Consider the following 25,394-nt stretch of genomic DNA (forward strand, 5'->3'; position numbering starts at 1 on the left):
TACCTTTTCTTCAATACATTTACTTGTTTGATTTTCTATTCTTTTGTCCAACAAAACTTTGCTAACCTCCAATGTTTTACTTAAACTTCCTTCAATAGTTTTTTTGTTTTCTGTGTAAATTTTAGCAATTAGTACTCCGCTTTTTTCTTATGTATATTTAATATTCTAATAATCATATTTTTCTTCATTATTACTTACTAGGATACAATTAAGTTCACAACAAATAAAAAATGTTAAAATTAACCATTAACCAATATTTAATTAGTTTATTGATATACTATCAAAAATATTACATAAAACTAAAAGACTTTTCACAATTTTTCTATTTAAATTTCAAAGCATAAATAAATTTTTTTTTTGATTTTATTACGTTATCTTTTAAAATTATAAATTATTGAAATTTGCTTTAGTAGTTAAAATAATATATTTTTAGAAAGAAATTAATGTAAGTACAATAATAAGAAAATAGTCTACATGGCTGTTGTAAAAATAATTATAAATCTTTTTTGAACTAAAACCTTAATGTTTAAGAAAATTTATAAATATTTAGACGCAATGAGCCAAAATTGTTACTGTATTGTTATTACCTAGTTTTGTTTGGTAGTAATGACCGTTGCAAACAAAAACATTATATAATACTAAAACGGAACTAATATAAGTTTACACTTTATAAATCATCAACAAATTTTTTAAACGTTTAGTTACTAACTATTCCATTTTAAAAAAAATCTGAATTATGGAATAACAAAAATAGATATGCTTTTTACTAAGTTTTATTTTCCTATCAACTCCGTAAGGCTAGAATAGTAAACTATTTTTTATCAATTTAAAAAATTATTTCATTTCCCTGACAATTAATTTGTTTTTAAATCCTTAATGATATGTAAGTAAATTTCCACGTAAAATATAGTTTTAAAAATTAATAATAAAAATTTTTTACTTGAAACTGTGAGTCCGATTTTTGTTTAAAAATTATAACTTATATACATTTGTATTCAATATGAATCGAAAGTTTTTAATTAGTAAAGGATATTGGTAAAATTACTATTTTTTTCAACTTGGTGTTTAAGTAACATACTTTAAAGTTAGTTAACTTGTTCTGTAAGTTTTTTTATAATAGTAATGTCAAATATAATAGTAAGTAACTAAAACTATATATATTTAAGTTTTATGTATTTCTGAGCTATTATAAAAATATATAATATAATTAATTTAAGAAAAAAAATATAATTATAATACTTAAAGTTAGTTAATTATCAAGCAAAGACGTATTCTTATCTTTTAAACAAATTGGTTATCTTAGCTACTTAAGGTTATATATTTTGAATTCAAAATATTGTAACAGTTACAGAAAAATATATGTTTTTGTCGGTTTAAATTAATGACGATCTTTTAACATAATCAATTTAAAGAAAATTATATATTTTTTAGTATTTTTTATTTAGCTTCACTACTATAAGATTATTAAGAACAAACTTACCAAGTTTCAAATCATGAAATTGTTGCCTAATACTTTCTTTACACAGATCTTGAAAACTAAGTTTTTTATTATTTGTTGTGCTCTTTTTATATAGTTCAGTTGTGTATGAATCTCCATTTTGTTGCAATGTATGTTTATTCATTTTAATATTAAAGTCTGCAACGTTATATATTGTAAAATACATATTTAAGTAATATTTGGCTGTAAAAAAATTCAACAACATAACTATTTGCAGAAAATCATTAAAATGTATAAATAAAATTAAGTAGTAAAACATAAATAAAACATTAATATCAATGATACAAAACTTAAAATCAGTTGTTTGGAATCTCTTGAAAATTTTTTGCACACTAAACTACAAAAAACTTTGTTCAACTGTATTTTAATAGTAGGAGCACAAAACTAGTTTTACTGCTTTTATAAGGACATTACAACAGTTTTTGCACTAGAACTGACTAAACATAGTTTGTTAAAACATGAAAAAGCTTTATTATAATAGAGTACAAATGTTAAAATTTTAAGGAGTTAAGTGTATTTCTGAAAGATTTTATTTTCTGCTTATTTTCATAACATTATTTACCTTATAAATCTGCTTATAAAAAATAGCAAAAAATAAAATAAGCAAAGTTTATTGTTTTAAAAATCGTTCAGTACTCTTATTATAACTTTGGTTTTCAAAAAATTAATAAGTTTGTAATAGTTTATAGAGTACATAGATGATAAAATAGGGACACATTTTGGAACTTCTAATATTATAAATGACGTTTATAAAGCATTAATAATAGTAAACCAAAAATACTTGTATAATTCTCCATAATACTTTTAGTCTCATATTTTTAAGGTTTTCTTTTGTATTTGATCTACCAGTATGCATTTATATTTCAAAAGTGCTGTTACATAATAAGTGACTAATTTGCATAATCTATCTGCATCGTTGCCAAAAAACATTGAAACCTGGAAAAAACTTGAATTTGAGAATTAAAAAACAAACCTCGAATTCTTAACAATTATAAAATGTTAATCAGGAAAACTTCAATTTGTCTCAAAAAATCTTTCCAATAGATAAAAAATTTTTGTCTTCATCAAAAATCTGTTTATTAAAAAACACATATGAAATAACTTTTTGAAATGTTTTTTTCAATTTTTTTATACTATTTTCACAGTTTCTACCTTAAACTTAACTTTATAGTAAAAATAGACCATAAAATGTGTATATAAAAAATCTAAAGGAAATTTTGAAAAACCTGGAGAAAATTTTCCGAAAACATTTTTCAACCCTCTATCTTCTCTGAAAACTTACACTATAATAACAACAACAACTTTCACTAACTTATTTGAACAAAATTGTTTTTTTTTTATTAAAATTAAAATTAGGAGTGTCACTGTTTGAAAAAAGGAAAACTTCCTACAAACCACTGTTATTCAATTCCAAAGCCAGAACATATATCATGAGACTCTACTACTTATATTGTACTGCAGCCCTCTTAAAAATACATAATGCAGTATTGATAATAACATATTCAAAGTTTTGTTCAGATTTTTTAGTGATGTTGTTTAAAATTCCAGGTTTTTTTTGCCTTAATTTGTAGAATTACAGGTTGTTCAAGGTTTTTTCAGGACTCCAAATTTTTTGGATATATATGGACCAAGATGACAATTGCAAAGTTGTTTTCAAAAGTATCAGGTTTTGAAACATATTTAATTCAAAGGTCAACATGTTTAGAACCTCCTTTATACTCGTTTAACTGCAGTAAAACCTTAAAAAGTTTCTTTTATTTTTTGAAATTAGGAACATTAAAAATGACCTAAGAAGACCTTCAAAAGTATTTTACATTCAAACATAGACAATAACATAAAACACATTAAAAATGACCTTTATCTATACTAAAAAAGTATTTTTCATTTAAACACAGTTCATAACTTTACAAAGGATTAAAATGACCTTTTTTCTGACCAAAAAAGTATTTTAACATCATCAGAAACTTCAAAGCATTAGTTTTTTATCCATTTAGATAAATGTACACAGTGGTGTCAGACATTGGGCAGAAGTTAAACTCAGTTTTAAAGTTTACATTTAGAAAGTTTTTTCCTCAAAAAATTTTAGAATAAAAAAAAAAACAAGAACAGTACAAAACAGTATTTAGATAAGTATGTTAATTTTAAGTTTTAGAAACAAAATATTTTCTGTTTTGTTTTTTATAAATTGTAGTAACTACATAAACTCAATAATTAAAAGCAACTAAATTTGAAACTGTAAAAAACTTTGCACTTGATAAAATCTTTAAGCATAACTATATTCAAAACTATAATTTTAGTTTAATAATAATTTTAACTTATTTCTAATACATTGTTTAATATGCAGAGTCAACACATCAGATGTGCTGAGTAATTTCATATCAAACTGAATTTCATATCAAATTGATCAGGTTGTTTGATTTATAAAAAAGAACAGTTTAAGGTAGTTTTTGTTGTTTAAGAGTTAATTTAACAATTGTAGCTGGCTGTGTACGATTGTTAAACCCTGTTTACACTAAAAGACAGGGTTGACACTCTTTGAGTCAAAAAATTCTCCCTGAGTGACCATAAACTTCCCTGAGGTTTTATTCAAGTCCTTAATTTTTTTTTTTTCTGGCGCAAATTACTAATACCTCAGTATTATCTAAATCAATTTATATTTAAATTTTTGTTTATCAATCTTCTAGTAACCTATGCTTAAAATCTTCATGATGCAGCTAACTTTTTTTTTAAGTTTTAAACTGTTTTTAACTCATATTTTAGAAATTTTTCAGATTAAATCAGCAAAAAATAAAAACTATAAAACATATTGAAATGCTCACATTAGAATTAGAGTGTATTAAGCTTTTCATAGTTAAGCACAACTTTCATTTCTTTAACGTGTTTGTTTTTGTTTAAGTTAAGTCATGATAAAAATATATTTTAAATTAAACAGAAAACTACAATGTTAATTTTAAGAATATTAAAAAATTAGCCACATGTCTGAAAAATTTTGTCTGAAAAATTTCTAAATAAGTACTTGAAAATAAAGAAAAATAATCTTTTTGAACAAAATATTGAAACTAGATTAACTTAATATCATTGTATACTAGAAAAAATTTTCCCTGAGATTTAAAAAAAATTTTAACACTTTCTTGAAATTGTTTTAGAATATCATAACTGCCCTGAGTTTTTCTGAGTTAAAAAAAAATCAAAATTTCCAGAGTCTTCCTGAGATTATCTATAATTTGAATTTTCCCTAAGTTTACCTGAGTTCACTGAGTGTTTGGCAATTCAGTGATAAATATAAACTTAAAGCTTAAGATAAAAACTACAATTTCAATTCTAAGAATATTGAATAACTAGCCACAAGGCTAAATAATTTCTAATTAAGCACTTAAAAATAAATAAAACTAATTTTTTGAACAAAATATTCAAACTGGATTAACCAAATCTCATTATATAATTAGAAATATTTTCCAACAGATTAAAAAGAAATTTAATACTTTCCAGAATTTTATAGAAAAAATCAAATCTGCCCTGAATTTTACTAAGAATAATAAAATAATAAAATTCTCTGAGTTTCCCAGACTTATTTGAGTTAGTGGCAACCCTGTTGTACTTACAAATTTTTTAACAAACAGCTTAAAAACTATGATCTAATTCTGTTTAAATATTAATGCTTTCATTGAAGTTAAATGACTTACTGTAAGCAAAAAACATTTGTTAAAGTTTTTATTTTTTAAATTGTGATTTGGTTAACTAGAAAAGGACAATTTTCAAAATCTCTATCAAATCAAGAATTTGACACAACTATCATTTTAAATAGTTTTTGACTTGTATATAGATTTTGTATAAAATCTTTTTACTTTAATAAAAAAAATACAAATATGTTTTTTTTTTAATTGATGCTGACTCTTTTTCTCTTAGAATTAGTTGATCTCAATAATTTAGACATAACAAATGTTCAATGTTCACACAACTAAAAAAAATAAAATTTATATTGAGACAATGCTAATGTGTTAATGTAACCAAATACAAAGTCTTTAAAAGTTTTTACACAACAATGTTTCCACATTTTAAAGTTGTTTATGAAAATATAATTTTATTTGCTTTTATTTATACAATGTCTTTAAGCATGTAACTTTATTTCAAAAACCATTTAAATCTAGCATCTCTTATTTGTCTGTCTCTGTAAGTTTCAGAATATAATTTATTTAATAATTATTAAAGAGATTTATAATATGGAACAAATATCTAGGTTTTTTTTTCATACCCAATTGAACTTATAAACATGTAGGCTTATTTTACAAATTTATTAAATCATCTAGCAAAATTAGCTACAATTACATAATTCTTTTAAATTCAGAAAATAAAACTTTTAACTAATTTTATGCTAACTATACTTTTGTAACTGTTTTAAATATAGTTTGACTAAATAATAACCTTTTGATTTTTTGAATGTAAAAAAAAAACTTATTTCAATATCTAATTATTTTCATTTAAACAATTACTTTATTTCTTGTGCTAGATTCCTTTTGTAGAATTTTAGTAATGCAAAGTTGTATACACATATTTACTCGAGCATGACAGTTTCACTTAAAACGATCTAACAGTTATTACATGTTCATAATTCTTTATTTTTTTTATAACTTGTTCTACTAGCTTCAAAACACAATTAGTATATTTATATGGAAATAGTCACATATTTATCCAATTATAATAGTTAAAATTAAAACAAATGAACTTTATTCATGATTTAAAACTTAGGTCTTGATTGCAAAAATTTATGGCTAGTTTTAATAAAATTCTTATGAAACAAATTCCAATTTCACATTAATGCTATGAAATTTTTAAACTTAAGAAGATTATGGTCCCTGAAAATAAAATAAATTTATCTTTTGCGCCACTAGTGGGCAACTTCGCCAAAGTCCGTAACTGTTAACATTTTTTGTTCATAAACTTGATATTTATGTAAAATTAATCATTTCACAATGACACGCGCAAGACAAACAACAGTAAAGTCGACCGAAAAAAGAAGTCCTCGCAAGCGACTTCAAACAAAAGCAGGATTAAAACTATCATTATCATCAGTAAAGAAGAACCCTCGCTCAGATATCAAGAGACTTGTTAAGAGAGAAAAGCCAAACCTAGGGTTAAGTGGAAACCTCACTGCTGACACCAACACTTACAAGGGCGTCGTTATAAACTACAACGAGCCTCCGGAGGCCTCAATGTTTAAGACAAAATGGAGGTTGTATGTTTTCAGAAATGATGAACATTTTAAACCTCTTCACATGCACCGACAAAGCGCGTTTTTGATGGGAAGCAATTCAAGAATCTGCGATATTCCAATTCATCACCCATCAATAAGCCAGCAACACTGCGTATTTCAGTACAGAGAAGTAAGTAGAAAAATACGCGGTGTTGAGAAAAAGGTCGTCCTGCCTTATATATTTGACCTCAACAGCACAAATGGAAATTTTCTGAATGGGGACAAAATTAAGCCGAGAAGATACTACGAATTGAAAGAAAAAGATAACCTACAATTTGGTCTATCACAAAGGGAATATGTTGTTATAAACGGTGACTAAATGATGTAGTGAATAAATTAAACTGTTGTTGTTGAAATTAGACTATTTGTTTACTGTTTTAATTTGTTATGCCCTATTTAGGACTACCAAATGACGCAGTATTTGTTTATTAGATAAAACTTAAATTTATCAGTGTTCTTAAATACTAATTCTAATAAAAGTGTAAATTTACAACAAGCTTTTGTATTTTATGTAAATTTTATTTAATATAAAGTTTCACATTATATGTAATATTTATTGCTTAAAATATAATTAATTTAAGATAGTAGGATGTTTTTTAATTATAGTTATACTTATTATGAATTACCATACGTTTTTTTATAAATGGTATCTAATTATAGTAAGGATAAAATACTTAACAAATATTTCTATTGTCAACCTTAACTGACTCAGCTATAATAATCAGTAGAATACAAAGCTAATTGAAGATAATATTTTTAAAAATAATAGTAACATATAGATATTATTATAATAAAACCAGTAAAAAAGGTCAAAAAACTAGCAACTCTTAAAACTATTTATAAAAAAATAATACTTTTTAATTAAATTTCTGCAATTTTTCATTTTACTTTACATCATGAGAATTCTAAAACTAAAAGTTCAGACAAAAAACTTTTAAACTTTGCCTGAATAAAAAATAAATAAATTTTTAGTAAAACTCAAAAGTATCTAAGAATGTAATTAGTTTTAGAAAAAAAAGCTAGTCTTTTCTTCTTTTAGTGTTTACTTAGCTTTCTTTTTTAATAAAGTATCTAAAATTATTTTAAGGTATTTAATTTTTTATTTATTACTAGTTATATTTAAAATTTACTAATACAAGTGTCATTTTGAAAACATTTCCTACTATATTAATAGATTTGTGTTTAAAAATTTAGATTTTTTTCTTAACTTAAGGTTTTTCAAGTTTTTTTCTATTGTGAAATTTCATGTTTTTCTAGGATTCCAGATTTTTGGCGACCCTGCATTCTTTTTTCCACTTAAACTAAGATCTACAATTTAAATATTTCATATTTTTACAATTTACAAATTTGTTGCAGACTTTATTAATACTTTACTAAAAAAAATATATGTCAACTATATTGATTATTGTGTGCTTTATTAAAATTTATCTATTTTTTTAAGACATATATATGCAAGGATTACTCCTTGGGCACAACAGGTCTCGACAATTTTGGTTTTGGATACAAAGTTAATTTTTAAATTTATTTACAAAGGCAATAATGTTTCTCCCTTAATGGATCTTCAGGCCTTATTCAAATAGAATGTGAATTTTATTTGAATAAGGCCTGAAGATCCCTTAGGGGAGACACATTGTTGCCTTTGTAAACAAATAAATTTAAAAATTATTTTTATAAGACTGTTAAAAGATAAACAGTGTCTGTTAATGGTATATTATTTTGCTATGATGTGTTAGATTTTGTTTTATTTTAGTTTATCAAATCAGATCTAAATAAAATAATGTAATTAATGGGTAGCCATTCTTTTAATACAATAAAAGCAGTTTGAGTTTTAGTAAAATTGACAAAAAAATGTTAATTTGGGCCAAAAGCTTATAAAATTAACATAAACAAGCTCAAAAACCTAACAAAACCAAAATTTTTAACATACTATCAGTTAGTATGAAAATCTTAATTACCAAGATTAACAAAGTTTTAAAATCAAAAAGAAGTAGCCTGAAATGAAGAATAGTTTCAAAACTAGCCTTAGTTAAAGAAAACTAAAACTTACTTGGTTTTTCATAAGTTTGTTGAATAATTAAACTTATCTAAGTTTATTAACTGTTTAGTACTTAATCAATATAAATGAAGTACTAAATTTTTTTTATTAATTTTATAACATATAGTTTACACTTTGTACATAAAAATCTCAAACTTGCAAAACTAAAATGTCATGTAAAACTTAGTACTTAATTATTTGAGCAGCAACTTTTTTCTCAAGTGAATAATAAATAAAATATCTCAAGTTGAGAAAACTAAAAAAAGGGAAGTATTGTGTCGGATTAAAGTTTAATATGGTCCTGGTTTACTTTATTAAAAAGATTTATATAAATTGTAACATACCGCTATACATTTTGTAGAACTATACTTGTCTATTTTGTGTTATTTTATGAATTTATTTGTTTACATTATAGACAATAAGTAATTTTTAATCTAGCAAAATAAAAGGAAAAAATTATAACTATTCTAATTGAAGTTTAAATAAAATAATACTCTTAATTTCATTATGATTTCAAATTTACATTTATAAAGGATTGCCAAAAGTTTTCCAGGTACTTCTTCAAGGTTCTCAAAAGTACAATTTTTTAGGTCTATTAAGTCTAAGGTAAAGAATTATCTTATATAGTATAAAAATATGAAAAGATAGTTCAAAGGAATTTAAATTGTGTATTTTTGCTTAAAAAATCTATTATTAAGATTTTTCTATATATATGATGGATATTTGTGTCAAATTTAAATTTCATTACTTCAGATGTAAATTATTGTTTAAAACCTCCAGGTTTTACCGGGTTATTTGTGAGTTATCAAAAATTATATTTTTCTCAAATTCTCAAATTCCAGCTTTTTTTAGAATTTTAGAATTTTTAAGTCTAAACTGTTTAAATAAGGTTTTTCAGGATTCAATATTTTTTGGTAGCATATTAAACTTCAGGTTTTACTAGGTTATTTGTGATTTATCAAAAATTATTTTTTTCTCAAATTCTCAAATTCCAGCTTTTTTCAGAATTTTAGAGTTTTTAAATCTAAACTGTTTAAATAAGGTTTTTCAGGATTCAATATTTTTTGGTAGCATATTAAACTTAGTATAATAATGTTTACTTATTTTAAACAAATGTAAACAGTTGTTTATTTAAACAAGTGTTTATTCATTTATTATTACATTCAATATTATTATATTCATTTATTGTATTATTTAATTCAGTGTTTTATTGAGTGCAGATTTATGTACAGACTAATTTTGAATATTGTTTTTGGGAAAATATAAGTCAAGTTAAAAGAATTTCTATGGTTAACTAGAGAGCATAATTGTAGATTATTGTTTGTTGTATAATATTTAGTATAACTTATACAACTATTTACGCAACAGGTAAATCTACTAGTATAAACAAATCTTACTGAATGAATTAGCTTAACACAAAAATAAAATAAGAAATCACATACTGTTAACATTGACTTGTCATATATTATGTAATTAACTACTAAAATGTGTGTGTTTTAGGTGTGTATTATTTGTTAACATGTAATTAACACTGTTTGATGTAGATCAAGTTTGATAAAGTATATTGTTGGGGAACAGTAAAATTATTTCTTTTTAAACTTAATATATCATAATTAAAATACATCAAACACATGAATTATATCTGTGAACTGGTATACAGATTTGGAAAATTAAAAAAAAAAAATAATTAAAGTTTTATTATTTATACTTATTTCTTTCAATACTTGGAGAAATATCTGCTAAAAGGTACAAAATTGTAATAAAGAGACAGATAATTTTATCAAATCTAATGATAACCTATAATTTTTTATAAAAGAATGTTAACTTAAATATAGTCTTAAACAAATTTATAAGTTAGATTAAGTTTTGTAACTAATAAATTGATTTATTAACTTCACCTATATTAAAGGAAATTAAAGTTTTTTTTTTCAAATTTATATGCTTTTTATAGCATAATGACCACCAGGATTGCCACTGGTTTTTGGAAAATTTTCTCAAGGTTTTTAAAAAAGAATGTTTTTTGGTCTATTTTAGTTGTTTAAAATTTCAGATGTTTCTAGGACTTTTAGTGATTTTCACCAATTTAAAAGTTTTTTTTAGGTTTTTATTTAAAACTTCTTAAGTTCAAGGTTTTTTAGCCTAAATAGTCAAAGTCAAGACTTTTCCGGAGTTCCAGGTTTTGTGGCAATCCTGCCCTTCTAATACTAACTATGAGATATTTGGCTTTATTGGTTTTCTATAAGGAATCGGAATGAACCGGAGGAAAAAACCTCGGAGCGTATTAACAAATTCTAGATCTGTGGTAAAATAATATTAATAAAAATTAAAGTAACTTAAAAATTAGTTTAAATTGTTTTTTTTATAGACTATATGAAAATTAAAATTAAAAAAAAATCATTTTTTTAGGTTGATAGTTTTTATTAAGTTTTTTTATTCTTTTTTCTATCACTAGTACCCCTAACCTTTACTCTCAGTTGGAAATTTTTTTTTCTTATATATTTTTCTTTGTTATTTTTTGTACTATCACTGTCACCCTTAAACCTTACACTCGGTCGGTAACTTTTTTTTCTTCTTTTAATTTTATTTTGTTATATTAATATTTTTACTCTCGTGCAAAGTTAACACTTCCTTCCGAACAGTTTTCGTGCAAAACAATACTCGTGCAAAAGCGTCTCTCTGTGCATATTTAAACCTTCGTGCAAAAGTGTTTTTGTGCATAATTGACCCGTTTCCTCTCAAATTACCCATGTTCTAGTTGTTACTGCTAGAATCGCCTCTGCTTGAGTTGCCTCCATTGGAGTTGTTTCTGCTCTGCCTAGCTTTCTTTTCATTTCCTTTACAATAGATTGTGAAAAGATACTAAAGCATGTACTTTTTTAGGGAATTTTTAACTACCTTATAGATTCATTTGCGGCAGGCAGCTAAGATTTTGTGGCAGTGAAGTGAGCAAAATGGTCGTTGTCTAAATGTAGTTTTATAAGAGATTTTATTATTAAAAATATATAAAACTTTATAGATACTTAACTTTTTCGTTAACAATTTTAAGGTAGTGCAATTGCAGCATTGAAACACCCCTGGCGACGTCCGTGCTATGGAATATTCAATAGATATAAGAAAGGTATAGAAATAGAAACAACTTAGAATATTGTTGCATATATCAATGCTAACAAAAATTAATGATAAATAATTTACAAAAAAATTGTTAATCATTTTACAATGTAAAAGAATGTTTGAAGTATAAAAAATAAAATTTAACTTTTTAATATTTTTCTGTTTGAACAAAATCAAGCATTTTAGCTGTTCTAAAATATTTAAAAGTTTAATAAAATATCAATTTTACTTTTTGTTAGAAGTTTAACTGACACATTTTGTTCATTCTTTAGTTATAAAAACTTATCAATTTTTATAATTAATAGATTGTTAATTTTTTGTCTAAACTAAACCTAATAACTACTTGAAAACTAGCCATAGTTATGACTGTATACTGACCAAAAAATATATTTACTTTTGCACCAACTTTTTGACAAAAGGAGCTATAAAATAATAAAATCAGTGTAAACTGTTATTAAAATTATAGAAATATAGCTGTATTGATGAAACTATAGTTATTTAAAAAACTTATTCTAAAAAAACTTAACATTTTTTGTTAATTAATATTAAATAACTTTTTTTCAAATTGTTTTACTTATATAGTTTTATACCAACAAAGACTGCTTAAAACACGCATAAGATGTATATATTTAAATGTGAATCTTAACAGTCTGAACCCTACATACAGAAAAACCTACCAAACTTTTGTTGACAAAATCTAAAAATTTATTTAAAACTTCAAAACAGCGATTTCTTTACCTTTTTCATGTTTTACCCCCTTAAGTAGTTAATTACAAAATTTACCCCTCTTTGGAAAGTAATCACTAATTTTACCCTCTAGAAACAAAACATTGGTTAAATTACTTAATCAAACTCAAGTACAAAATCTTTAAACATGAAATTATTAAGGCATTCCTGGATCTTAAAAAAAAAATTTCATTATTTTTTAATAATAAAGAAAAAAATAAATTTTTTGTATACTTTAATAAGTTCCTGAAAACTTGACCTTTTAAATCTTGTGTTTTATACACTTGTTTAGTATCAGATACTTATAAAAAACTTGTTTTATCTGAGGCTTGCCACACATTTAAGATTCTCAGGACACTCAGAGTATATTAAAGTTTTAGAAAATACCTGTATGACCCAGTGTAGCTCAGTATGTTTAAAGAAAATTAAACTCAGGCTGACTCAGGATTTTTTTGTTTAATATAACAAAATCAATTAGTTTTTATGTTATTTTAAATTTTTGGGACTTTTTATTTTAGATTTTGACCAAGGTTTAGTTGATTTAGTTGCAATTTTGTTATTTCATGACATAATTTGTTTATAAACTTTTAATTTTATTTTTGTAAATTGAAATACTTTTTTAAGAATTTCTAAAACCTAATGATGATTTAGGGATGTTTAAGTTTACTTAGAACAGTTTTTAATTTCCTCAAGACATCCTTTTTGTTTTGAAAAGGGGCAATCTTGACAATTTTAAGTTAAATTATTTTATTTTGAATGTATGTAGTATGTTATTACAAACTATATAATAGTTTTTTTGATTATCATTTACATTTTTGATAAAAAGTTATGGGAAGTAGTATCAGTGATATTGTAAAAAACGTCAAAAACAATTAACTAATTATCAAAGTTTAAAAAGATTAAGTTGAAAAATAGCAGATCAACACAAAATGTTTTTATTGCTATAAACTGAAGTTTGAATGGTATGAAAGTTGTTCTACCAATTTTAGTATTTCACTTTATATTTTATAACTTTTTACGGTATGTATAAACTTTTTTTATACGGTATGTATAAACTAGTCCCTTCAAAAGAAGATAATCTAATAAGCTAAAAACTTAACTAAATAATATTTTGACGGTATTCTCGTTCAATAGGTAATGTATATAGTGATAAATAATCTAAAGAACAAATTAAATCTACAATTACAAAATTAAGAAATACATAAAAAATCTTTTATAACTATATTGATATACATTCTATTAATAAAATCTGTCTCAAAATGTTACTAATTAATTATTATCAGTAATAAAAGCTGTCTGCATGACTATGATTTTATGAAGACCTCTTAAATACAGATTTGAAGTATTTTGTGTAAAGTTTTTAATAGTTGTTAACTATAATCTTACAAAAATATTAAAAAAAAAATATGTGCAAATTTAGTTTATTAAAATTTTTGTTTTGTTATTTAAATCACGAAGTGACTTAACATATACTTTGTTATCCAAAACACGAGGTGATGAACAAGTATTTTCAACAGTGATTTATAAAAGTAAAACTACAAAATAAAATAAACTTTCGAAATTTACTTCTTCGCATCGAGTAAAATTTGAACTGGTACAAATCAGCACGAAATGCATTTTAGCACTGAAGCCAATATTTTGGTAGACTGAACTAGAGTTTACTTTTTAGTTTTAATAGTATAGAAACAAAACTTTGTTGCAGCAACTTTTAATGGTAAAATAAAAACTATTATAAACCTAAATTGATTTGCTAAAGCACTTGAATTAAATGACAAGCTAAACAAATCAAATTTTCCACAAGGTATGTTAAAGATAAAAAAAATTAAATAGCTGGTCCACCGACTTAAAACTACCATTATTATTTGTTTTTTTAAACCTTATTTTTTATCATACAACATAACATATGTTAGTTCAAACTTGTTTTACCATTGCATTAACAATTACTTAAAGTTTTCAAGTTAGTTATATTTATTTTGTTACCAGATATTTATAACAATATTTTTAACACCTGTTACGTCACTTGGTCATCTGGATTACAATTTTGACATTAATATAAAAAAATTCATCAAGCTATAATATATTTTTTGATAATCATCGATACTTGCATTTATCATTTATCAAATAAAACTTTATTACGATACCAAAAAAAAAAAACAAAGCTTCTGTTTAGATAAAGTGTTTTTGAACAAAACACACTGTTTTAAGTTATAGAGTATCAAAATATTTATTTTTTAATGTGTTAAAAAAATTTAATCAAAAATTTAGTATTTTTACTGTAGTAAGTTTTATTCGATAAAAGCTATTACTAAATCAATTTAATTAAGCAATAGAAAACAAATATTTTAGACTGAAAATTTTTGTAGCTATTTAGAAATTGTTTTTCAAATTGTTTTTTAACCTTGTAGTTGTGAAAAAAGTTTTAAGTTTAATATTACAATTATATATATTATTTGTTTAGAAAGATATATATGTAAAAATTATAAAACACAAACTTTAATATTTAGACATTATTTAATAAATTAAGTTGAGTAACAAAATGTATACGTTTTATTTTTATAAATTTCATCAGCGTTAACCGTATAAAAATTTTAACTAAATATAAAAATTTTAAAACAATTTTTTTAATTTAAAATTGCAATAAACTTAATAAAGCTTTAATTTACTTTGAAGTAAGTTTATTGCACTAATTTTTTAAAGATGCAATTAACCTTATCAAATTATAAGAAATTTTGTATTTGGGATGTTATAACTAATTGAATTTAATACTCTTAGTACTATTTAGTCTATAATTAATTGTCGAGTATGTTTGATTATTTTTTAAAGCTTACAAATTAAAAGAAGACTAAAACTCAAGTCTTTTTTTTTTTTTTGCAACAAGCTTCGTTTTAAAAGTCTGAAATTTATAGTAATTAAAATCTTGTAGCAAAAACTTGTAACAAAAAGTAAATTAAATATTGACATAATAATGTTTATCATTTTGTAGCGAAAATTTGAACTGGTCAAAATCATTGATTGTACGAGTAAAATACTTATCATTAATCATTGTTAAGTTTCTGTAACAAAATATAAATCAATTACTTCAATACTTTATTTTTTTATGTTAGAAAACACTAAACCTATAATTTAAAAAAAAATATTGTTGATATTGTTATTAAATTCAACTAGTAAAAATCAGTACTTTGCATAATAATAACAACTTCCTCATTAATTAACTACTTTAACTAACTCTATACCAATAAATGAAAGTTTTTAAAATTGTTTTACATTTTATAAAAATTTTAAAACTCTGTGTTTATCTTTTAGTTACTTAAAATGTTAATTTATTAATAAATTATAACAACTGTTGATATCGCAGCAAAATTAAAATTATACTGATTTACACCAGTTATAAACAAATTATACGAATAAAGAAAAATTCAATAATTTTATTGATATATTTAAAAATTTGCAACTAAATTTTGTGTTTAATTAACGTTTCGTCATTAAAAGATTTCGTGAATTAAAAAAAAATTGTAAACTTCTATATATTTTTTTTTTTCTAGTTAATAATTGTTAATAAATTGATAAAGGTAAGATCATAAGGTTGTGCACTGGTATAAAAATAAAAAATAACTGTTTTTTTAAGATTTATTTAAACAAAACATAATTTTTATTCAACACCTATTCAACCTTCAATCCTGTAAAAACTAAAAGAAACTTTATAAAATTAAAAAAAGTGTAAAAACTGCAAATATAACCTTTTTTAAACTTATTTTGTGTCAAAAGTATAAACTTTAGTAACTTTTTAGGCAATATGTTTTTTTTTTTTAATTCAAACTAATTTTAAATTTAACTTATATAAAACACTTTACAACTTATTAATTTAGTATACTTTAACATTACAATCCCGATATAAAACTATCACTTAAATTCTAAACTTAATTGTAATTACTTATACCTTAATTATACAAGCTACATTGTTTACAGCTGTAAAATTAAACTACAGGATATGTATATTTATTATATACAAATAACTGTAGCTCTATTCACGGGTAATTACTTTTTATGTTATTCGTCAAATTAATATGTATACACAAGTGTTTTTTTAGTGTGCACACAAGTGTTCTAGATTAAAAAAATACAATAATATTTAACAAGTAGATTCATAAACTGTAAAATGACTCAATACAACTTTATATAATAAAAATTTGTTTTACTTAAAAAGTTTTTAGCTTTATTACCATAAGTTTTAAATAACATTTAAAACAAAATTTTACTGGCTAATCAAATCAAAGTGATGTACTTTATAGAGACGACATTAGATTTAAAGAAAAACGTAGTAAATTTTAACATTTACTAAAATAAACTACTTTAAGTAATCACAAGCAAATTTAGTTTTACCTCTGTTTATATCTTTTAGTAATTTATGCAAATACAAATACACTATAATTACGCTAACTTTTAGTCAGATAATTTCTAAAAAAATAGTTTAATAACTGCAACAAAACTGTATAAAGATATGATTAAAGCTAAAAAATAGTAATGTTCGGTTAATAAGTAAACACTTTTGAATTGTTCTAATAAAGGCACTAAAATGTTCTAAATTTTGACCAACAGTACTATGTCATTTGCTGAAAACAAAATAACAGAAAAAAAACATTAAAAATGTTTAAAAAGTACATAGCAATGCAAAGAATATTTTGTTATATTCATGAAACATAGTTACAATATTAAGGATAAAAAGTTACATATATTTTTTTGAAGAAACCTACTTTCAAAAAATTAACTGAAAACAGCTAGTAAGTAAATAACACTTTTACTAAAAGTCTGTGTTTTCAAGTGTAAAACAACTTTTGCCTTATAAACCTTTTTACCGAGTAACGATATATATAACTTTTACTGATCAATACTAGTAAATTAATATGTAAACTTTTAAATTAGACACTTTAAATTTTATTTAAGGTAAAGCAAATGTTATACCGTCTTTTATAAATTTAATCATTTTTTTGTTAAATAAAGGAACTAGCTTAAAATCTTGAAATCTTTTTTTAGCTCATAAATTCAAAATCTTCTCAATCATAAATCAATTCTATTTGTGATTTTGTATAGAATTTTGTTCAATCAGCTTAAATTCGTTTACCACTTGATTTTAAATGGTTTAGTTAGTAGCTAGAAAACTTTATAAATGTTGTTATTATTCGAATAGTTTGGTTTTGGTACTGGTTTTAATTAAAAAGTTTAAACGTAACTGACTCATTTTTGAAAAAAGTTTATTTATTAATTTCGTTTAGCTCTTTTCAGAATAACATTGCTAAAAACTACGAATATTGTAGAGTAATTTTAGTTATATATAATGAATTTGAAAAGTCTAACAAAAAATAGTTACGTCATAAAGTATAAAAGTCTGTTTAGAAAAAGTTTGAAAAATAGAATAGAGCTGTACTGAACTAACTTAAAGTAATTTATAAGAAAAAATTGCGGAAACAAAAACATTTAAAATAGTAGAAATTTTTACTTTGAACTAAATTAAATAAAAAGCACATTAAAAAATACGACAATAACGACAACAAAAATAATACTACTAAAGACCTTATTTGTAAAGTTTTAAATTGTAAAAATTTCTTTGTTTGCAAATTTTTGGCTCGCGAGATCTAATAAACAGAGATTCTAGAACTGAAAGATGGTAGGTGTTTCTAGCTCGGGATAGGATTTCGAACCTATTATCCAGGTAGTTCTCGGCACAAACAGGGTTGTTTAGGAGGTGCTGATGAATAGATGACTGTTCACCTTTAGGCTTCACGTCGTCATTAAAAATAAACCTTTTAAGCTTTTTCGTGACATGCTGCTCTCGCCTGACGTGGATACGTTGAGATGTACGACCTACGTAGTCATTTCCGCAATGACATTTAAATATGTAAACTACATTACTCAAATCATGGGTAGGTGTGGCATCTTTTACGATTCCGTTAAGTGGGCGGTTGGTGTTGTACACAACACGTAGCGAAACGCTGTTAAAGGTGGATTTTATAGCCAATGAAGCTTGCTTAGCCAGTCCTATTGAGTTTTCACCCATATAAGGAAGGCGGAGGTACACTGGGCAAGGATGTGGGCCGAAAGAGGGTAAGCGATTCATTTTGGACTGAGTTGCCTTAATTGTCTTCTTGATGACTGTTTCGGGGTAACCTAGTGAGAGAAAAATTTTGTAGATGTTGTCAAATTCTAGATTCAAACAGTCAGCAGTGCAAATTTTAATAGCTCTGTTGGTAATGCATTGTATGATCTTCAATTTTTGTTTAGTGGGACAAAACGAATTCCAGGAAATGTAGTGTGGACTAAAATTTTCTTTTCTGTAGACAGAAGTAGAAAAGGTGTTGTTACTGTTTCTAGTAATGTTAATGTCTAAAAAGTGAATTTTACCGGAAACTTCTTCTTCAACAGTAAAAGCTATGCATTTGTGCATCTTATTTAGCAAAGTAAAAAATTTATTGACATTATTTTTTGAAGTAAAAATAGCAAAAACATCATCGACATACCTATAATATACAAGTGGCTTACTGTTATCTAATGAAAGAAGACTATTTTCATAGTAACCGACAAAAATGTTAGCAAGAATAGGGCCTAATGGGCTTCCCATCGCTACGCCGTCAATTTGACGAAACATGAGATTATTAAAACTAAATTGTACATTTTTCGTGGCCATACATAGCATATCATTGCAAACAGATCTTGGGAAAGAAGGCGGAAGTAAGTCAGAATTGTACAACTGATCTAAACAAATATTTATCACTTCATCAAGTGGAACGTTTGTAAACAAACTTTTAATGTCAAACGAGACCATAAAGTTGTTTTGATGGGAAAGATTTAAGCTTTTTAGTTTGTCAACAAAACTAAAAGAATCAGGTACTGTGTGAGTAGTGAATTTTTCTAATACTGGTTCTAAAACGGAAATCAAAAAGGAAGACAAATTTGATTTTGGTGATTTAGTCATAGATAAGATGGGTCTAAGTGGAACTTCTTTTTTGTGTGTTTTTGGGAGTCCATACAACTTAGGGCGCTGTGAACCAATAGGTTTGGTTGATTCATACACTTCTTTTGATATTAGACCTTTTACAAACCAACTTCTCAATTTTCTCTGAATACTGTTTTCAATTTTACTTGTGTGGTCAAATTTATCGATTTGTCCGAGTTTTAAAAATTTTGAACTATCATTTAAAATTACCATCATTTTTTCTATATAATCAGCCTTATTTAAAATTACAATAGTGTTTTCTTTGTCTGCTTTACAAAGTACTATGTTTAGATTATCTTTTAATCGTTTCAAAGCTTCATTATACTTATTACGCATTAGTTTATCGGAATGATTAACTTCAAGTGTAGAATACGTTTGAGAAAGATCATTTAGTTTGGATAAACATTGTTCAAATTTAATTTTATTAAAATTAAAATATTATAGATTCTAAACATGTTATTAACATATTAACAATAGAAAATTATAAAATGTAATTTAGAAAATATTTGATTACAAAACTATTTAACACTAAAGTTCTTATTAAATTTTTTTTGTCTACGAAAATTTAAAACACTTAATGAACAAAAAACAAACTAAACTTTGAAACAAAGATGTTGAAAAGTTATGAAGTTTTAGTACGTTATGTATATTTTAAAGCAAAAGCTTGGTAAAACTAACGTGATATTAACTTACAACATCGTTAGTCCTTGGCGGGTTATATTTTTAAAAATTTTAACTGGATAAAGACAGCATAATTTTTATATAATTAATGGTTGATCAACAGTTTATTTTAACTTTATTTATTAATAATTATTTAATCTTTTATGTTTATACAACATCTATTGTAATTAACTTTTAGTTTTTTCTTAAATGGAAATTTTTTTGAACAAATATAAAAGTTTAGTACATAAAAATTCCAGTATAGTTAATAATAAGTAAACTAAAACTTTATTTCTGTTTACATATACGGTAATAATGGGTTTTTCTAACAAAACTTGTAATTAAGTCAGTATTTCTAAATAAATAACCTATTTACGATTTATCGTATTTCATCTGTTACAAGAGCTGGATGTATATAAACTCGAATGAAATTTGTTTTTTAATAAATACTATTTTTTTTTTTAACTTTCCCCTTGTGTACAAAAAAGTTATGCATTTAATTTAACTTAAATCAATCGGGTTTAATTTTTATATTTTTGATAAATTCTGCCTGAGTTATTTTCTTTGTTTGTTTGAAATACATAAATATTTCTAGTGTCAACTAAAAGTTTTAATAAACAAATATAATATACTGTTTTGTTTTTAATTTTTTTACTTTTATCTTCAAATATTTTACTAAAAACAGACCATTATAAAAGCAAAACGTAAACAATTTTTGAAAAATGAATAAAATAAAAAAAAACAAATTTGAAATTTATTTTTTTGTATATATTCAATATAGTTTTAAAGACTAAATATCTTTAAAGTCGACACGTAATTTTATTCTAACTATTTTACTTAGACTAATATAAAAATTTTTATCTAAAACTTTTTTCTAATTGAAATAAAAAAATTTCAAATTTGATATAGTATAACAAGTTTTGATATCTTAATTGAACGAAATATTCTATACATCTTAAAAAGTATTATTATTCCTTATTAGTTTATAACATTTATTTTAAAACATTTATAACATTTATAACATTTATTTTAAAGTTTATATACTTTAATATTATAATTTTGAAAGCTGAATTTTCTACAGCTGAAAAATTTGATCAAATTGAGTTTCTTATCAAAAGAGGTAGTTTTTATATTTGTAAAAATACTTTTAAGCAACAATTAACGGTAATATACTTGTCGTCATTACGTCATTAAAGTAGGTACATCGCTATGTTATTATTCGTAGTAAGCATGTAATTTGAAAAGTTCACAGCTTCTTCACTTCAATTACTTTTAGATAATTTTAAGAAGTTCATCGGATTGATTAAACAAGCACAATGTTTAGTATTAACATTAGTAAGTAGTTCGTATTAATTAATAACTTATATTAAAAAAAACTTAAGTATTTAAAGAACAATCAATTTCTATTTATGCTTATATTTTGTGTTTTCTCATTGTGTAAATAATGCTGTATTTTAATTACGCTAGCTTTTACTTGAACATTTTTAAATTTCTCAGTTGAATAGTTAGTGTATGCATATGTTTTATCGATAAAATAGTTAACGTATTAAAACCTTTTGTATTTTTTTTTATGGTAGGCAATAAAGTTGTTAAATACTGTTTTGTAAAAATTATTATTGTAAGCATCAAAATCTGAAACAATTTGAACCATATTATGGGGTGAATACGTCTGGTAAAGTGCTCACAATGGGGGAAATAAATATTAAGGGGACGATTTGAGAAGTTTATTGTTATAGTAGTATCGGTTACTAGTTTATTTACTAATAACTTTATAATTTTAGTAAAAAAAGTATATATATATTTTTTTAAATTAAAGGTTAGTAGATAACTTGTTAAATATAGATACGATTCAGTTAACAAAATTAATTTTTGATCTTGATAAGAAAAATTGGTTTCACTTTTAGTAAATACTGTTACTTAACGCTAAGGTTAATTTGAACTAATAAATAAAAATAGCAAATATAAAGTACTACATCATAACAATACTACACAAAACGACGATCACAAATTTTCAACAACGAAAGGATTATCCGGGATTTCCTGTTCAGGAAATTTAAATTTGGCTATGTTTCGGAACTAACCTTGAAGATTTAGGATAGATAAAATGGGGTAGGAAACTTTGAGAGTTACTGTAAGAGCTTGAGACGAAATACTTTACTGTACGAGTATAAGAGGTTCGCATAACTGAGATAATTACTTGGTAAAAATTTTTAATAACATATTTTTTTTTAATTTTTAGTAATAAAATAGTTTTTTGTTACACTATTTAAGTTTATATAAATTTTGTTTCTATCAATGCATTAAATAAAAAATAAAACAAGTTAAAATTAAAAAGTTATTCTAATTAGTTTGATAAACTTTTTTTATTTAAAATTTTTTCTTAATCATTTAGTGACGCAGCACTATTAAAATGCTTTTAAATACTTTTAAAATTGACATATTAACAAAGCAATTATAAAATTTTTGCTTGCGTTATAACACCAATATTTTGAGCTTGTATAAACCAGTATTCCATATGAATTATCAATAGTATTGTGTAATATTTTTTATTAAACTGTAATTAAATTTTATAAACAAATATTTCGTTTAACTTAAAGCTGACAAAATATGTCACACATAATTTTGTTGTAAATTTAAGTTAAGTTGTTTTTAAAGGTAAAACTTTAAGGCTTGTAGATTAAAAAACTTCTAAATAGTATTAATGTAACATTATACTTATCAACTTTGTCAAAAGTAGAAGTACTACAGAATTACTACTAATAAATGATATTTTCTTTTTCAAACAAGTTTCAACTTCTAGATTTTGTATTTTAACACTTAAAACTTATCTTTAAGTTCATTTAATCTAAACTAGTATTAACCAGCTTTTCGGTTTTTAAAATTGTATAATGGAATAGAACTGTATTTAATCCAAAATTGTCACTAAGTGTCCTAAATATAGTTTCTTTCCTCAAAGCTTGAAATATTTATTTATAAACAATATGTTGAATAAAGTTTTAATTTCTAAATATGAGTAACGTAAATCGTTGTTAAAAGTTTAAAATATCATTTGTAGTACAGTCTACTAAGTTAATGAACAACAAATCTGTCAATGTTTAAAACTAGCCTATAGTATATATTAATTATAAACAAGTTTAAATACTTATTTAAAGAGAAAGTTAAACATGAATATTAAAACATTTTAGTGCTAAACTTCACAATGATAATACATTTCTATCTTTGAATAAAGGTGTAGCTATTCTTCTTTTAGCTTTTTTTTCTACTTTGATATAGCGTTTTAAAGAAACATAAACATATAAACATTTTTTGAAATAAACTTTTAGGACTTGTAAATGACTCGCCGTTTAAAAATGACCATTAGTTCAATGATGTCCCTTCGTGTATTTTTAAAGGAAAAACTTTTTAATACTTTTAAATAAAAATGGTAATCCAAGTCACGAACTGACGTAACAAGTATTTTTAACATTAGTTTAAATACAAAAATTACAAATGATTTGCAGCAGTAAAAGTTACTGCATCAGTGTTTAAACGAAAACTTAAACTGATATTCATCAGCGACTATAAATACGCAATTTATTGCGCTATAATTACATTAAATATCTTAATTAATGATTTACTAGTTTAACTGAATATCTTTTTATAGTTTTCACTTACCTATTGCAACAAATTTGGTCAATAAAACTAAATTTAAGTATGAAATTGTAAAACTTTATTATCTATCTATTATAATGAAAACAATAAATTAAAAATAAAACACTATATAAAGTATTTTTAAGGTATTTACAAAGTATTAGTTTGTTCTTAAATAGATTTTTACTCGTTAAATTTAATATTAAGGCGTTCAATGTATTAGTGAGGTTAAAAGTATTTCAAACAACTTCATACTTAAAATTTCTAAATTAAAAAAAAAAGAAGGTTAAAAGTTAACCGGTGTCATAATAGATAATTGTTATTAGCTGGATGCAAACCAGTTATTTTTTCTTAAAATTTAAAACAGTTTAGTTATTCTAAATTGTAACGAGTCATAGTAAGATAAGTTTTTTCTTCACATGATACTTTTTTCGATATAATAAGGTACGAAAAATATTCACTAACAGTTTTACACTATTTTAGCTATTTTGTTTGATCGCATAACATATCTTCATATAAACAATTTGTTAAAACCACAAAAAGGTTTAAATCTAAATTAAATATCATTTATTGCTTTATTAAATTGATGTAATACTGACTTTTTAAAATAAACCTTACTGCACTTAATTACTAAATATTTTACTAGTTTTAAACAATTGAATAAAAAACTTAAACAATTTAAACCTTGAAGCAGTGTTTTCAAGTTAAAAATTACTTTGTCTAAACTAAGTATGCTTTGTTTTCCTGCATAGTTTTAAACAGTGTAATAAAATTTAATTTTGTTTTTTTGACTGAAAGAACAAATTTAAAATAATTATTGATAAATATATAAAACTTTTTATATATTATAGAACTTTAGAAATCTAGCGTATTAATTCAATACATAAATTTGAATTAACTAATTTCAATTATTTTTCATATAAATATTTTAGAAAAATTGTTTATAAATGCTGTTATTCTTTTCATGTGTTTAATTTGCTTTATTGTAGGTTTTCACTTTACATTATACTAAGTTAAATAAACTCAAAATAATTTATTAAAATTAACAAGTGGGTTTAAAGTTAGTATCATATTTTGAACCGTTAATTAAAAATTAGCTTTAAGCCTTGATATAACTAACTTTAATAAAAATCAACAGCAAAAGTTAAGTCAGTTAGCAAAATAGCAGTACTTGATTTATATTATGAAAACTCTATTCTTCGTAATATCTTACTAGTGTTTCGAAATTCGAATAAAAAGAGACATTAAACTTAAAAAATTTTAATTTTAAAGTTGTATTTGAAATTTACTGTGACGTAACTGTTTTTCGAAAAAAAAAAGTTTTAAATTCTGAGGTATAGTCTCAGTATTTAATAATCAACGTTTTAATGTCCGATGAATGTTTTAAGTGGTTAAACCGGTACTCATTTTATTAAAGAGATTAAGTAAAATTATAACTTTTTCAGAACAGTTTATTTGTAAATATTTAAAACTCTATTGGGTATTCAAAAAAATT

The 25,394-nt window shown here is 23.7% G+C and overlaps 1 protein-coding gene and 1 pseudogene across 1 annotated transcript; one reads left to right on the plus strand and one right to left on the minus strand.

The window, feature by feature from the left end:
* The first annotated feature begins 6,468 nt into the window (after positions 1–6,468).
* On the plus strand, positions 6,469–7,068 carry LOC145829085 (smad nuclear-interacting protein 1 pseudogene; annotated as a pseudogene).
* Positions 7,069–18,190: 11,122 nt separating this feature from the next.
* On the minus strand, positions 18,191–19,261 carry LOC145829086 (uncharacterized). Its single transcript, XM_082936816.1, has one exon. It carries the CDS (start codon positions 19,259–19,261, stop codon positions 18,191–18,193), a length of 1,071 nt encoding a protein of 356 aa, XP_082792942.1.
* Positions 19,262–25,394: the final 6,133 nt, after the last annotated feature.

Source organism: Thalia democratica, chromosome 2 (assembly GCF_965202585.1).
Source record: "Thalia democratica chromosome 2, ktThaDemo2.hap1.1, whole genome shotgun sequence".
Lineage (NCBI taxonomy): Eukaryota > Metazoa > Chordata > Thaliacea > Salpida > Salpidae > Thalia > Thalia democratica.

What these genes read in the sequence shown, in the direction of transcription:
- LOC145829086 (XM_082936816.1), bottom strand. Translation starts at nt 19,261, where the DNA reads ATGTTTCGTCAAATTGACGGCGTAGCGATGGGAAGCCCATTAGGCCCT.